Here is a 14,784-nt window from a genome sequence, read left to right on the forward strand (position 1 = left end):
GTGGGCGCGTCCAAGTGCTATGCCATCGGGTCCATCCATCCGTCGCATGTGTTAGCGTCAGAGTGAAGTAGACTGGGACGAGAAAGCGACGAATAATCATGAGGAGCCTGTATTGAAAACATCTCGCGCTACAGGTAGAGTGAGGATAATTATGCTTGTGAAAGAACGCGTGTTGTTTGTCGTCCATCGAAGAACGAAAAAAAATAAAATAAACGCTATAGAGCGTCGTTTCAATGCTTGTTTAGCTGGCATAATAAGAATCACCCCACGTTGGGCGCCATTCATCATCTTAAAATAAAGTTGTTGTTGTAAAATCACACATACGTACAAGTTGAGAGCACTATTCAGTTTTCATTTATGCTGATAGGGAATGAAGGTCATAGCCACTGAAGGTATCACTGAATATCATGAAAGAGGAATTGATGAGTAAAACTGCGGAATATTAGATGCTGTATGTACCTCCGTATACTATAATACTGTGGTGCTAATACAACTGAAATGACCGCGTCCAGCATGGATATGGATATGAATATGGTCTGTGTGCACGTGCAAATCATGCTAGTTATAAATGGGGCTGTTTCATTCGTCAGTGTCGGAGTGCTTGGCACCCGAGAGGTTCAGTCCTTTTTGCCCTTGAACATCCATGAGAGACCGGATGGCCCGAGCCCGAAGTTCCAGCTCCAAGATCTCCATCTGAGTCGATGTACACATGATGGAGATGTCACGGTATTCCTGCAGTCATAGACATGGCACGTCAGTTAAATCAGCAGTGTAACAAACATTACAAGCGTGTCCCTGTGTCTCCGGTTTTGTTCAGTTCCTGTCTAGGCGTTTTGGGCCTTAAACATCCCCGCGGTTTAGGAAGCATGGCATAACTACTATACTTGTTTAGTTGTTTATATATTTTTTCTTATTACTGAGGAATGTCGATGCGAATTACTGCAGCGAGGATATCTGCACGCAGTTATGTTCTTAGACTGATAGTGGGGATAGGATATTATGTACTCCCGTTATGATATCGAGTATTCTCTTCGTCCGTGTGTGTTCCACGCGTTTTTCGCTTTGTTCATTATTAGCATTTGAAGTTGACTGGAATTTACCGGGTTTTGTTAAGAGTTTGAAATTTAGTGGGTTACAGAAACTATGTAGAGACATTATAAAGAGTAACAAAATACACTCGGCACCAAGGAGAGCATAATCTATAGCGCCCTTGAGAAAATATAACAAAGTTAACAAAAGAGGGGTGAAAGGAGACAAAAAATGCTCACCAGCTACGACTTACGTTATCGTAGCTTTCAGGCTGTACTTACCCGACCAAAAATATAAGAACATAAGTAAGTGTTGGCAACCAACCTAAGCGTTATGTTGCGCTACAAACCACTGATGTGTCTCACCTGCTCCAACTTCGCTCTGTCTCCAGCCGCTTCGCTTTCCGAGTCGTTCGGCCTGTGCGAGATGAGAACGGAAAAGCAAAAACGCTCATTAGATCCGGTGAACCGGTTATTACGAATCGTTTCAGCGTGACTTTACGTCGCGAGCACGACCTACTAGATTATAACGATCATGTCATAATTGGCAACCCCTATGAGGAGCCCGTCCGCACGATCCGCTAGGGGCGCCACTCATCGGCCCGCGAGATCTGCATCGTGATTGGACAATGGAAATTTGAATTTTGAACGCGCAGAAGCGGACGTACGAATAGCGTAGCAGAGACAGCAAAAGCTCTTATGAAAACGCATAGGATGATGATGATAATCAACTTTAGAAAGAAGCATCTCCCGTGGGACATGCACCGCTTGTACAAAAAATACTAAGGTAAGCTGAAGTACAAAGCATTGCAGAAATTGAGGAAGCAATAATCGGGCCGACGAGTAGCGCCACCGCTAGCTTCCAAATGCGGCGCTGGGAAAGGGTGCCTATATGACATGGTCGTTATAACCTAGTAGGTCGTGGTCGGGAGACAAACTATGATCACGGGCGAAGCCACCCAGTGCAGAGCCTGACCTAGTGGTCTGTGTATAGTCGGTCTGTGGATTAATTTTGGACATCTGGGGGTTCTTTAACGTGCGCTGCAACCTCAGCGCACCGTACTGGACGTCCCTCGCCGAAGACGACGTATCAAAGCAACTTGTACCCTGCCACCCAGTTGAACACCGCGAGTACAGCCTTTACGACTATGACTGCCGCAGTTGCGCGGAATGACGTCATTTCTGCCTCGCACCGGTGGTTTATCCACAATCGAAAGCACGGGGGTGGGAAGGGGGCGCAAAAATGAGGGGGCGTCATTAATACAGCTACGTTGTATGTATCATGTACTACGTAATGTATCATTGCCGGCGTGTGTCTAAAGCAGAAATAACAGAGGCCGCGCCTGTAGGGAGTGCACAGGAAAAAGTTAGGGGGGGTGTTGCGGACGGGGGGGGGGGGGGGGGAGTCTGGGTAAACTACTGCCTCGAGCGCTTCCACGTGCCGCCGCCGTCTCAAGGTCAAGGTTGCGATAAGTTACAGTAGGCATCACATGTACTGCTTACGACACACTTGTCTGAAATCTTCACTGCAAGGTACAGGAGCCCGTATTGGCTTGGCCGCCCCTGATATGTACCATTATTATACATTTGAAGGTGCGCAGTATTAGGAGTAGGAGCCTATTAGTCGGAAGAAACAATCTTGCAACACCTGGAGATCTGGATGTGACGCTGTTGCCACGTGACTCACTCCCACTATTGTACCAGTAGCTTCAAGCGTTTGAAATCTATCCCAATTTCGTTACAGCCGATTTCCCAGAATGCCCCCCCCCCCCCACACACACACACTACAGCTGCGGACAAAGACGTATTCTACGACATACGACAGAAACGAAACCCATGCTCGGCGCGTCACTACGCCGCATCAGCGATATCCAGAACACCGAAACTTCACCCTCTCACACTATACTCTTTTTAACCTCGTTTACAGATCGTTTCAAATATTCACACTGCCACGGCAGGACAACCCCCCCCCCCCCCATTCTACACACACACACAAAATAATTGTCTTCTCTACAGATCCCCACTTCCCCTCGATGCAAGTTCGCCAACTCGCGCCCTCCTCCTCCTCCTCCTTTATACTCTTAGACAGAACTCAAACTACTTATTTCGTGCCGCCACCCGTTCTCTCTCTCCTCCGAAACTGCCTTCCCAGTCTGTTGTTAATTGCCGAAAACAACTTAATTGTTCGCGCTCGCACGCGCGGACGAAAACTGTAGCAAATTGCCGCGCACTAAATGCTCTCGCTTTACGCAACCGCGTTTTCTTGATTTTCAAGACGGTCCCCCCTCTACTCTTGCCTAACCATCCTTCAAACTAGTAGAGTAAGCCACCGCCGCTTTAATAACCGTAGTCTCCGCAGGTAAAGAAGTTTATATATACACATATAAACATGTGTATGAGAAGCCAGCGGTGCGCAGTTGCATGTTAACGAGCGTTGCGAAAACAAAGTTTTTCGCGTTAGGCCTATACCTGGGCGGCGCGAGCAACTTTGAGGCGGACTGAGAGAGTCGGGTTTCAACAATGCTCCACTGCGTTTAATTAAGAAAGCTCGCGGCGCTGGAAAAGGAGTAGTTTTCGCTGTCGCAGGTTTCGCGGGAGCTACCTTATGCGCATATCGGCGCTGCGACTTGTCGGATCTATATGACGTTGACTAAGTGGTGCCTGAGTTAAAACGGAGCGGACAGAAGAAGAACAAAGGGAGTGATGATGAATGACGCATATAGAATGAAGCGAGAGGTAAAGTGAGCCCTAAAAGTGACTGTAGGTTTAATTAGGCGAATGCCGGGAAGGAATTAAACTGGGGAATGTTTGGTATCGGAGCCTTTGGATTGGTAGCTTTGGATTAATTTTTATTGGTACATATTTCTTACAGGTATACAGTTCGCTCTCCAGGCATCAATTTGTAGATTTTTGTTGTCAGGGGAAGTGCATTCCCTGATTTACTTGCGCGATATAGTTTATTATCGGCGTTACAAAAATATTGGAATCTACGCGGTTTGAAATTCCCGCGCAGAGAGACGTATGCGCTACCTCAGCGTGAAGACACGAGGGCGTTCCCTCGGCGCCAGGCTTCGGGTCGCCCCCGCTGAAGAGAATTCGTGAGGAGGAGGTGTCGGGGAGGACGCTGACACGTGACCATCCAAGCGAGAACGTCACGCAAACGTCACGCGAGCTGATGTGGAGACACTCCCGCTACTGGTCCTCCCTGTGGTTGCGGGTGTGTGTCCTGATGCACGTGCGTCTTTAGCACCTGATCTCACGAAGCCGCAATGCAGGGTAAAGGCGCATGTCGTCAGTGTTTCCTTTGTGCAACCAGTAAAGCGCCGTGGCGTGCAACAGTCTTCTTTCACAACCCACAGCCCTTTCCTTGACGCTCTTGTAGTAGCTTATATAAACTGAGCGCGGTCTGAACTCCACGGATCTGTACGGTCTTCTAGCTAACAAATCCCGAAAAGTATACAACAAAGAACTGTTTATAGTTTTGCTCGCCAGGGGACGCTCTTTTTGGACCAGCTCGGTTTGATAAGTTGCACACCATTATGAAGGTGAAGAAATTCAGTGATCGATGTGGGACGACAGCGCGATCGTCTGCGTTGTGTTGATTCTCCCTGCTGCGCACGTTGTGATGTCGTTTTGTTATCTTATTATTATTATTTATTATTAGCCGATTTAGCCAGTTATTTAGCCAATTTTAGCTGAATTTTTCTGCCAATATTTGTTACGTTTTTCTTTTGTTTTGTTTCGGTACGGGCAGAAGTTGTCACAGGATGCACTGAATGAATGGCATAGCGTGATGTCCAACTTGGTTGCAACATAAACAACGAGAATTGGCCGAGGCAGACCATAGTTAGGGACGACCGGACATCAGAAGAACCTGGTTTAATTCCTGGCGTTAGCACCCCTTTTCCCTGAGTTGTTTCAATAGACCTCTCCCTGTTTGTAAACAAATGACGTCATAGTGTTCGACAGCGCCACCAATTTGGTAGAGTTGAACTACGCTCGAAGCTAGACGCGAACAAGGTCGCGCCCGAAAGCCACAGTCTTGAGGGGATTACGATGGTCCCTGAAAGGGACGCGACCTTTTTTTTTTCTGCGTCCTACTTTTCTTTCAATAGGAGGCTGCGAACAAGTGCCCATTCGTGGAACACAGCCCTCCCCTCTCCTTCCGATTAGTTTTGGTTTCAGTCCGACTACCAACGTCATGATGACGTTTCTCGGGTAGAGGTCCATTGGTTGCAACAGTTTACTCTCTTTCTGATTCGCCCTGCTACTACTACGTGCGAGTTTTCTGGCAACGGGGCTGTCACGAGGAAATGCCCAACTCCTCAGCATCAAAGTAAGATGTTGATGCTGTTGACTGTTCTGGCATTGACCGATGTTGAGAATCGGGCTTCACTGCATTACGCTAAAGCGTGCGGTGAAGCACGCTTGCCGGCGTACATTTCACTTTGGTCTCCTTTGGTAACAGCATAGAGATGCCAAAAACGAAGTCACGCCCTTAACGGTGCAAGCACAGTGAATATAAAACAATGAAGCTCTCATGTGGCGCCTGAAGAAATGTAGACTGCTATATAAAAGCCTGTGCAGAGTAAACATAGAAAGCTTTATTGTTTTATATTCATTGTGCCTCATATCCCGTAACTCGAATGACGAACCCCTTTTTGCACCCCCCGTCCCCCCCGCCGTGCCTGGTGTTCCTGATAAACCATTGGGTGAGGTCATAGAATGGTGCAGTCTGTTCAGAGTGCTGAATTGGAAATTTTGCGCGAGTTTTGACCTACTATCCTTCTGAATTAGCTAGTATTTGTACGTTCTAACACAGGTCGTAAAAGTAAAGAATCAATAAGTGTTCTCTCCCTATATGCCATTCAACTGACGGTTGTTTCATTGTTACTCAGCCACAAACGCTTTTTACTCACTTGGGTGACACCTGCTGCATCCTTTCCCGTGTCTCTTGCGCACTTGTTGCGGTCACTGGAACAAAATAATAATAATAATAATGAATTCGTGCGGCATTACCATACCTCTAAACCAACGTCACGTTCATTTTAATAAGGCAGAACCCTGGCCGCCATACAGACCGCACGCGTCAAGAACATCATAGCCGCAACACGGAATGGAAAACGCGTAGCGAAAAAAAAAAAAACAGTTTCTCGTCAACTGCGATATTAGAGAATGCACAGCAAACGCGGCAGCACTTACTATATAGCGAGAGAGCCACACAGCAAGCACGCGCCATTCCTATTCTGCAAGGCGATAACGAGTTGGGAAACTATTTCGTTTTCTCCGTAAATTTCGCCGTGCCAGCCCTAACTATAAATGCCCATGTCCCTCCCATTTCTTCTAACGCGCGCGCGCGCGATTTTGCACGCCAGAACTCAGCATACTTTTCAAAACACTTCCAGACCTCCACAAACAGACACACGCGCATTCCGTCGCGGATATAGTGAAACCGAAAGAAAAAGGCAACAAAGCAGACGACCATGACGACGAGCCGCAAGCGCCGGCGCTGAATGCATGGGGGCGCCGCCGTCGGCGGTCAGCGATTTTTCCGTCGGCGAGAAAAGTATTTCAATTTGCATAATTCGAATAATTAATGAGCTCGACGGACGCGCGAATAGTAAAAATGTTAATTGGGAACGAGAGTTTATACTCTCGACAGCCGAGGGGGAAAGGGGGAAACATTCGTGGATGCCGGGAATATTGAGCGCCCCCTGGCATAAAATTTTACGTTCCGCGCGCACATATATGCATGCCCGCGCGCGCGCGCATGTGTGCGTCGTTGGTGCATCCGCATTATGATGCGCATTTTGATTTTGCTGCCCGCTTGTTTGTGAGCCGCGTTCGGGAACGGCTGGGGACGAAAAATGTTCTCTGCCGCGAAAAATGGCTAATGTTTTAATATTCTTAATTTGCAAGCACCGGGGAACCAACGGGCGCTCATATATATTATTCCCTCTCTCCCTCGCCTTTTTCCTGCATCTCTCTCACACGCTCAACAAATGTGTGTGTGTGTGGCGCGTTGCTTTTGCTTTGGCGCCCCCGAAAGTTTGTCGGAATAGCGGTTGATGAAGGTAATTTGATTTGCATAATTTGCATGTCTAATGAGTCACCGAGGGGATATGCAAAAGCGTGTGTGCGTGTGGTAAGAGAGGGGGCATATTTCCCTCTGGGTGTAAGAGAGAGAGAGGAGGAGGAGGAGGACATCTTTCGGAGAAGGAAAGTTTTGGAAAAAGGAGGGGTGGTATCGTTTAGTTTATACAGCTTTCGAAAAGGCTCAATGAGAGAGACGCACGTCACGAGGATTCCCGGTTCCGCCGCTAGATGGCGCTGGGAGTCGAGTGAGGTAGAGCAATTTCGGGAAGGGATGTATCGCCTTCCCTTTTACGTTTCGCCAATTAACAAGCGGGCGAAAAATTTTCTTTTTCTTTGCGTTTGTTTGCGCCTTATTTGTTTGTTTGTTTGTTTGTGGCGAGAGGAAAGTTAGTAAAGGGTTTGCGGCTTCATTTTGGGATGCAGATGAATATGCGAGCAGCGTCCTTTGCCGCGGGCATGTTATGCGCCGTTAGTTATATGCGGGAGAAATAGGAAGTTTTGAAGCGGGAGCTGTTTGTGGTCCTCCCCCATCACTGCACGTGTGAGAGAGGTTGATTAAATTCACTTGCTTACTGTTTACTCCTATAGGTCGGATTTGGCTTTGAAGCGAGCATAATCTAGGAAGGGGATGCAGGGAACGAAAATGGAAACTTTTGTTGCTGGTTGTGAAGTTTGCGACTGCATGCAGGAAATATTATGCGCAGGGTTGCATAGTCAGGACGGTGGCAAACGCGTCGGTGACGTAGCCCGAGGACGGGGACGAAAAAGTGGGGTGAAGTTTCAAAGTAGGATTTTGAGGACTTGCAGCATGCGTGAAGTTGCTCTGCCAAACAGCAGTGAAGAGTCCAACTCCTCCTCTACGTCATTCAAAATCTAAATAACGCCTAGGGGGCATAGCAGTGCAACGGGCGGCGTGGGTGTGAGACATATGGATAACACTAAGACGAGCTCGCGGACTATAGTGGCTCTAAAGTAATCGGATTCGAACTCTGCACTAGCATGTGCTCTCTGAGTGTTCTCACTGGGGTTTTCAGTAGGTGTGAGATACCACCAACCAACCAGATAATGGGTCGTGACAGAAGACTTGACGTACGCACACCGAATGAGCAGTTTAAATTGTCGAAGTTTATTGTAAACTTTCCATTATTCGAAGCTACACTCTAAGAAACAGAAGTAATTGCAAAAATGGTAAGTAATTGCAATCTAGGACACTGGGGCACTTTATTAGTATTTTTAAGCGTAGGACACTGCAAATTACAACGACCGGTGGGTGAGAGGGTTAAACCCAACCCCATCGAGCGACAGTTTCAGTTATTCTTGCACGAGCGAGCTTTACGTAGTCCCTCACTGACAAGCTGGGGCTCTTCTTTTTTGAGAACAGAAACTCAGATTTTCCAAAAATGTACGACACACGAGTTTTAATATCCAAACAACAAAACTGCTGAGAACCCAACGTGCCAAGCAACATCAGATGACTCGCCCATCCAACGTCACCCTCCCCACTTGGCACAAATATGCATTCCTTGAACGCAATCTATCGCGCGACCAACTATCTCCGCAAACTTCCGCTCCGAGGCGGAGTTGTCGCAAACTGCGCTGCTCCCATGATGAACGGCAACTTCTCGAGCGAACCTAAAGCTAAAAACTGCCCCCTCATTGGCGAATATTTCGGCAAACAAAAACAGGTTTTTGAAGGATTAGCAGGTTTTGGTAATGAAGTTTACGCATATTAAAGGGGCATTGTTGACTCTCCCGTCTTTGTCCCTTTTTTCCCCCTTTTCCCTTCTTGTGTCTTAGGGGATGCGCGTAATGAAAATTTTCGAGGTTGCTCAAGGTTGTGAGCTGCGCTGTTTGTTTTGGCGCCCAAAGTTAACAGGCAGAAAAGGTTGCCCAAGTCATTAGTATAGGCGAAGACAGATACGGTAGTGGGCGCCCTTTGTCTGTGCAAAAATTAGCGAAAGAAATGGCGCGTCAATGAAAAATGCTCCGGGTTCGTCGTGAACTTTTGTGGCGCGTGATTGGGCACGAGTTTTTCGTGGAAGTGTTTGTGTTGCGAAGAGGATTAGGAAATGAAAGAAAGATAGAAGCGTCGGAGAAAATGAAAACGAGGTAAAACGTAAGGAAGATTAAGAAGGGGGGATCGGAATGAAGGGAGTTCTGCGTATGAAGGCGAGCTAGTCTATCTCCCGCGTGACGCCAACAGGGTTTTCTCTGTGAGTACTTTCTTTGTCAGGGGCATGCGTGGTGTGGGAAAATTAGATGGCACGTCGATTTCAGAGTCCAGGGCGCCGCCCAAGCAGCACAACATCTTCGCCCAACATCGGCGATATTGGCCAAATATTGGACCCATCTTGAACCAATATTGGGCTGGCATTGCCAATACTGGTCCAATATTGGACCAATCTTGAAGCAATATTGGGCTGGCATTGCCAATACTGGTCCAATATTGGACCCATCTTGAACCAATATGGGGCTGGCATTGTCAATACTGGTCCAATATTGGACCAATCTTGAACCAATATTGGGCTGGCATTGCCGATACTTTTCCAATATTGGACCAAGCTTGAACCAATATTGGGCTGGCATTGCCAATACTGGTCCAATATTGGACCTATCTTGAACTAATATTGGGCTGGCATTGCCAATACTGGTCCAATATTGGACCAATCTTGAACCAGTATGGGGCTGGCATTGCCAATATTGGTCCAATACTGGGCCAAGATGTCGTGCTGCTTGGGCGCGTATACGTGGAAGTATCGTCGGTAGCGTTTTTAAACCGACGATTGCATTAATTAAAGTTCCCTGCGCAATCAATGTATAGGTGTGTTAGATATTTTAGTACGTGAACGTGTGCGAACGGGGGCAGGCTCTGCCCGAAAGCTCAAGTATTAAATAGTTACTCTGACTTCGTGCTTCATTCTATCGTTATTATTTTTCTTGACGACGTAACACTCTAAGAAGAAAAAGAAAAAAAGGAGTAAAATCGGGAGTACCTGCAGCTTCTAGTCCCCTAGACTGTAATTACTCCCCATCTTAGTCCCCTGTAACATCAAAATTTACTCCTCAGGACTGCAGATAATCACTCAACTTCGCAAATGGTATTCCGAATGCAACAGTCTACGTATACAGGGTGTTTGCTCTAACGTGTCCAGAAATTTTAGTTAAAGCGAGCGATAAAAGAGAAACGAGTGCTACTTTTCAGCTACTTGACTAAGAAACAGGTGCTACTAGTGACGCAGTACCTGTTTCTTACTCAAGTAGCAGAAAAGTACCACTTGCTTTTTTTTAATCCTCGCTTTAAATATCATTTGTGGACACGTTAGAGCAAACACCCTGTATATGTGCTCTTGGTAAATTTGATGGCATAAGGCTGTATAACTTAGCAATTTTCCACCCACATAGAGTAGAAATAGTGAGCGCTTAATTCTTCGCAAATTGTGCCCATGTATGTCGGAAGATTTTATATCACTCGACATATCACGGTTGACGGTTTAATTCCAAGTATTTTCATGCATGCATACGAATTAGGCACCTGGGACTCTTAGAACAGAGCGTGAAATGCAGTCCCAACGCACTCTGTGACATTCCTTTACTCCCTGAAGGGACAAATGTTTGTGGCAATGCATTTAGTCCCCAAAAGAAGTAAAGTTACTCTTTTTTTTCTTTCTTGGAGTGCATGCATGCATGCGAAGCAGCCCGAGTACAAGTACGAAAGACACAACATACACAACTGCTCATCAACGCGTGGGCGGCAACAGCGTCAAAATAAATCCTGCCGAAATAAATCGTGCCAAAATAAATCCTATTAATACCCCTAAGGTTGTCAAAATCGCACGACCGACGAGACACCAGGGGCGGATCCAGGGAAGATCCTCGGGGAGGGGCCCCCCACTAAAAAAAAGAGAGAAGACGGGGGGGGGGGGGTCGCCATGTAAGACGGCAAGCTGTTGCGCTTTCATTTCACACCAGAACTTTATTTATGATCTACATGTTGCGAAGCTTAGCAAGCTGTAGAGGAACGCCACCGTGCGGCGTGTGCGGAAAACGAAGCGTGCGGCAGGAAAATCTGCCGGAAGGGGGGGTAGAGGTATGTCTCGGGGGGGCCCGGGCCCCCAGGGCCCCCCCCCCCTGGATCCGCCCCTGCGAGACACCCACGTGTTTCGAAATCCCCCACCAAAAAGCCGCCTCTACGTCTCTTTCTCGCCGGTCGCCCATATGGACGCAACAGGAGTGGTGGCGGCCCGCACACCGCACCGACGAGTTCGGACGGGAAACGCAGCCGGCAGCAGTCCGACCGCCGGCCATCAGTGCGGCCTCCACGGAGCTCGCACAGCGCGCCTGGCCAGACAGCACAGTCCGGAGGAATACATATCTGGACTTGTGTCTCTACGCGGATCATTGCATTGAGTCTCGTGTCGTTTTCCTCAGACTCAAGGAAGTGCTAACTCTAATATACTCGCTTGTGCCGTTTTGTTTTCTTCTAGATCATTGCATGTTGCATGCATGATTGCATCAAATATCTTGCGGTGACCGCAGTGACAAACGCCCTGTCGTTTTATAATTTCTGATGAGCTCGAAACTTATTGTGTCTTCGAAGAGTTGTATTCCTTTTGCACAGCGCAGAAAGTTGTTTTGCAGTGCTTTCCTAGCCGATCGTTGAAGTCTGACCAGTTTGGGTTTTCTCCACAATTTCCAGAGCCCTAACAGCGGGGCATGACATTGTGCAGGGCTGTTTTAGGGAACCAGTGTGCAGTAGTACCCCCAGAAACCAACCTCTGGGGCGGTATCAAGCTCCCGACGGGGAGGGCGCTATATGTGTATAATATATATACTTTATATAATAAATCGTGTTAAAATAAATCGTGTCAAAATAAATCACTCCCACGAGCTTCTCAAAATATATAGCAGAAACGAGTACTCTGCTTATAAAGACCTTTCTTTCTTTCCTTTTGTTTTTCTTCTTTTTCTTTTGTGTGTGTAACGCTCAGCGGGTATTGATATCAGATGCCATCGCAACACTCTACACTTTAAGATGAGTAATCATCCTAAAAAACTCTGTGTCGAGTGACCAGACACGAACGCGCCACACACATTTTTTTTTAAACCCCTCAAAATTAAAAAAGAAGAATGAAAAATACCGAGCATCGCGGACGAGCATCCATGCAAACACTTTCTTCCTGAGTGACCGGGAGATGGGTGACCGCAATAAAATATGCACCGGTCATAATTAATAGCCAGCGGCTAGCCTTGATAGCGCATTTGTTTTCGCCGCTAACTTACGACCAGTGGTTCGTGAGCGAAGACAGCGATAAGATAAAGTGATACGGATGAGCCGAAAGGTGGCCGTGGCGTGCGGGGTATAAATTATTTTGCTGCTCTTTCTCAATATTTCTATTACAGCAAACGAGGAAGCTTTATTTTTAGTGGCGCCGGGCGAGACAGTGTCGATATGTTACCCTTACGGGGGAAGATGCTGCGGGTGTAACGCTCGAGTTGCAGAGGTTTTTTTATCGCGAGTATATCCCGAGCGATCCATGTTTTCTTATTTTTTTTTCTTATCGATTACTCGTGCTCTCCTGTATGTTTCATATTTATCGTGGAAGGGGGTGTTAAACGAGGGGGGGGGGGGTTCAGTATATGTCCTTAACGGACAGGGACAGAATCAAAGGTCGGGACGCACGAGGCAGAAGTCCTTTATATGACATTATTTTTTGAATTTTTTTATGCGTCATCCAGTGGACGTCTGACGTCACTAGTACCCGGATGTTTTTCATGAGAGCGGCAGCCCGTGACCGCTAACACGTACGATGTCTACAAAGTCAACCATAGTGTCGCAGAGGAACGCCGAAATCTCCGAAGTGAAAGACGCTTATCGTAAACCTGAGAGAATCCGCTCATAGTAAATATGCAGCACAGGAACGCCGACACAGACTGAAGACAGGACGACTGCTATTTACTGTGCTGCATATTTACTGTGAATCTATATCAACAACCCCGCCTCCATGCACTCATTCAGAATTCACTGATACTCTGAACTACACCTGTTTCTCTGGGCAATACCAACAACGAGAGCAACAGGTACTGAGTTCATGGAGAGCGCCTTCGAGGCTACTCGCTTGAGGACGCCACTTGACTTCGCTTTGTGTGTTTCGTCTTTTATTTTAATTGCTTCAGCGCGAGACGCGGCACAAAATGTTCGTTTAATGTTCAAAGAAGTCGTTTAGAGTCCTAGAGGACGGTGGAGTCAGCGCGAAGACAAACCGCACTTGTCTGTACGTATCCGAGGGTGAGACATAGGTGACCACTAAAGATGCAGAGGCGATCAAGGGGCCAAACTTGTTTCGCGACGCACTCGTACGCTAAGACTGGTCCTTGAGCACAGCTGCCTCGTAGTGACAGTAATCATAAAAAGTTAAATACACTGAAACTATTGTTTATTAACGTACAAGCTTGCTTGCAGTAGTCTGCATTTCGTCTGGTACACATCCCGACGAAATGCAGACTACTACAAGAAAGCTTGTACGTTATTAAACAGTAGTTTCAGTGGTTTTATCGCTTTATGACTTGTGTTGACCGCACTTGACAAAGTTTCTACGTTCCTCGATTGAAAGTGATAATCTCGACGTAAATGTAAAGCTGGCTTTCCCACACTATGACTTTGTGTGTGGCAAAGTGTGATTGCCGGCGAATACGTGAGAACGTGCGGAGTTGGTTATGTGGTTATAAGCTTTGTTCTTTCTGCGGTGTAACTACAGCACGATTATTATAACGCAAACAAAAATATAAAATGAAAAGAAAACACACGCGAGCGCCCGCTCACAGGAGCAAGAAAGCTATACACAAAGGTGATTAAGTGTATTAGCTTCGGGTGCATTAAGGAAAAAAAAAAAAAAAAGAAAAGAAAAAGAAGAAAAACTCATACCTAGGTACGGGAGTGATGCTGTACAGTGCTGCTGCTGACACTGTTAAGATGCGTCTCTATGTGGCTATGTCGGGTCGGCATTTTCAACCCCTGTTTTGATTTAAGATACTTCCAGCAATTACTCCAACCCATTCCTATTTCGAAAACGGGGGTTGCGGCTTATTATCTTATTAACTCTTCTTAGAGTTCCTTCCTCGCAATTCCGCGTCCTTTTATAATTGACTGTCAAGATCTTTCGCTAGCGAGGCCAGTGCATCTACGCTTTAGTTTCCATATTTGTCCTTTAAATAAGCCATCGGAATTTATTTATTTCTTAACGTCGAGTCATCTCATCGCATTGAAGTTCGGTGAAAGGGCTCGCCGTTGTCGGCCTCACAGACGTGGGCAACGTCACGACTAACGCCCTGTAGAGTGCGCGTCTGTTCTCGCGATTCAACTTCGCAACATATAAAGTCGGGATGTCAGCCAATCGTAGCAGGTGATTTTAAACACAGGGATTTCTGTGGATACCAGTGGCTGTCCATGCGGCTCATGGTGACTCGTCCCCATAGCTAGGGCCGCCGAAAGCACGTCGTGATTGGCGGACTCCTAATGAGTACGTCACGTCATTTAAGCGATCAGGCTTTCTTTATTTAGGTGGTGTTTGGCTAACTCACCTCCACTGCCTGGTGGAGGTGAACCGCCTCTCTACTTCTTCTTACTTACTTTCGCGTTACTTCTTGAGGTTTTAGTTGTCGC

At 46.9% G+C, this 14,784-nt stretch overlaps 1 protein-coding gene across 5 annotated transcripts in view; it reads right to left on the bottom strand.

Annotated features, from left to right (window-relative positions):
- Positions 1-331: 331 nt before the first annotated feature.
- LOC135391155 (uncharacterized) overlaps positions 332-14,784 on the bottom strand; it is a 247,571-nt gene continuing 233,118 nt past the window's right edge. For 4 of the 5 annotated variants that reach the window (XM_064621280.1, XM_064621277.1, XM_064621276.1 and 1 more), the window contains 4 exons: positions 5,948-6,002; positions 1,395-1,446; positions 1,283-1,300; positions 332-732 (listed from right to left, as the gene is read on the bottom strand). In XM_064621280.1, the coding sequence (XP_064477350.1) occupies positions 580-732; positions 1,283-1,300; positions 1,395-1,446; positions 5,948-6,002 (278 nt within the window). In that variant the 3' untranslated portion in view covers positions 332-579. The remainder of the gene's footprint in view (positions 733-1,282; positions 1,301-1,394; positions 1,447-5,947; positions 6,003-14,784) is intronic. The other variant, XM_064621281.1, reaches the window with a different exon arrangement.

This window comes from Ornithodoros turicata, chromosome 4, assembly GCF_037126465.1.
Source record: "Ornithodoros turicata isolate Travis chromosome 4, ASM3712646v1, whole genome shotgun sequence".
NCBI lineage: Eukaryota > Metazoa > Arthropoda > Arachnida > Ixodida > Argasidae > Ornithodoros > Ornithodoros turicata.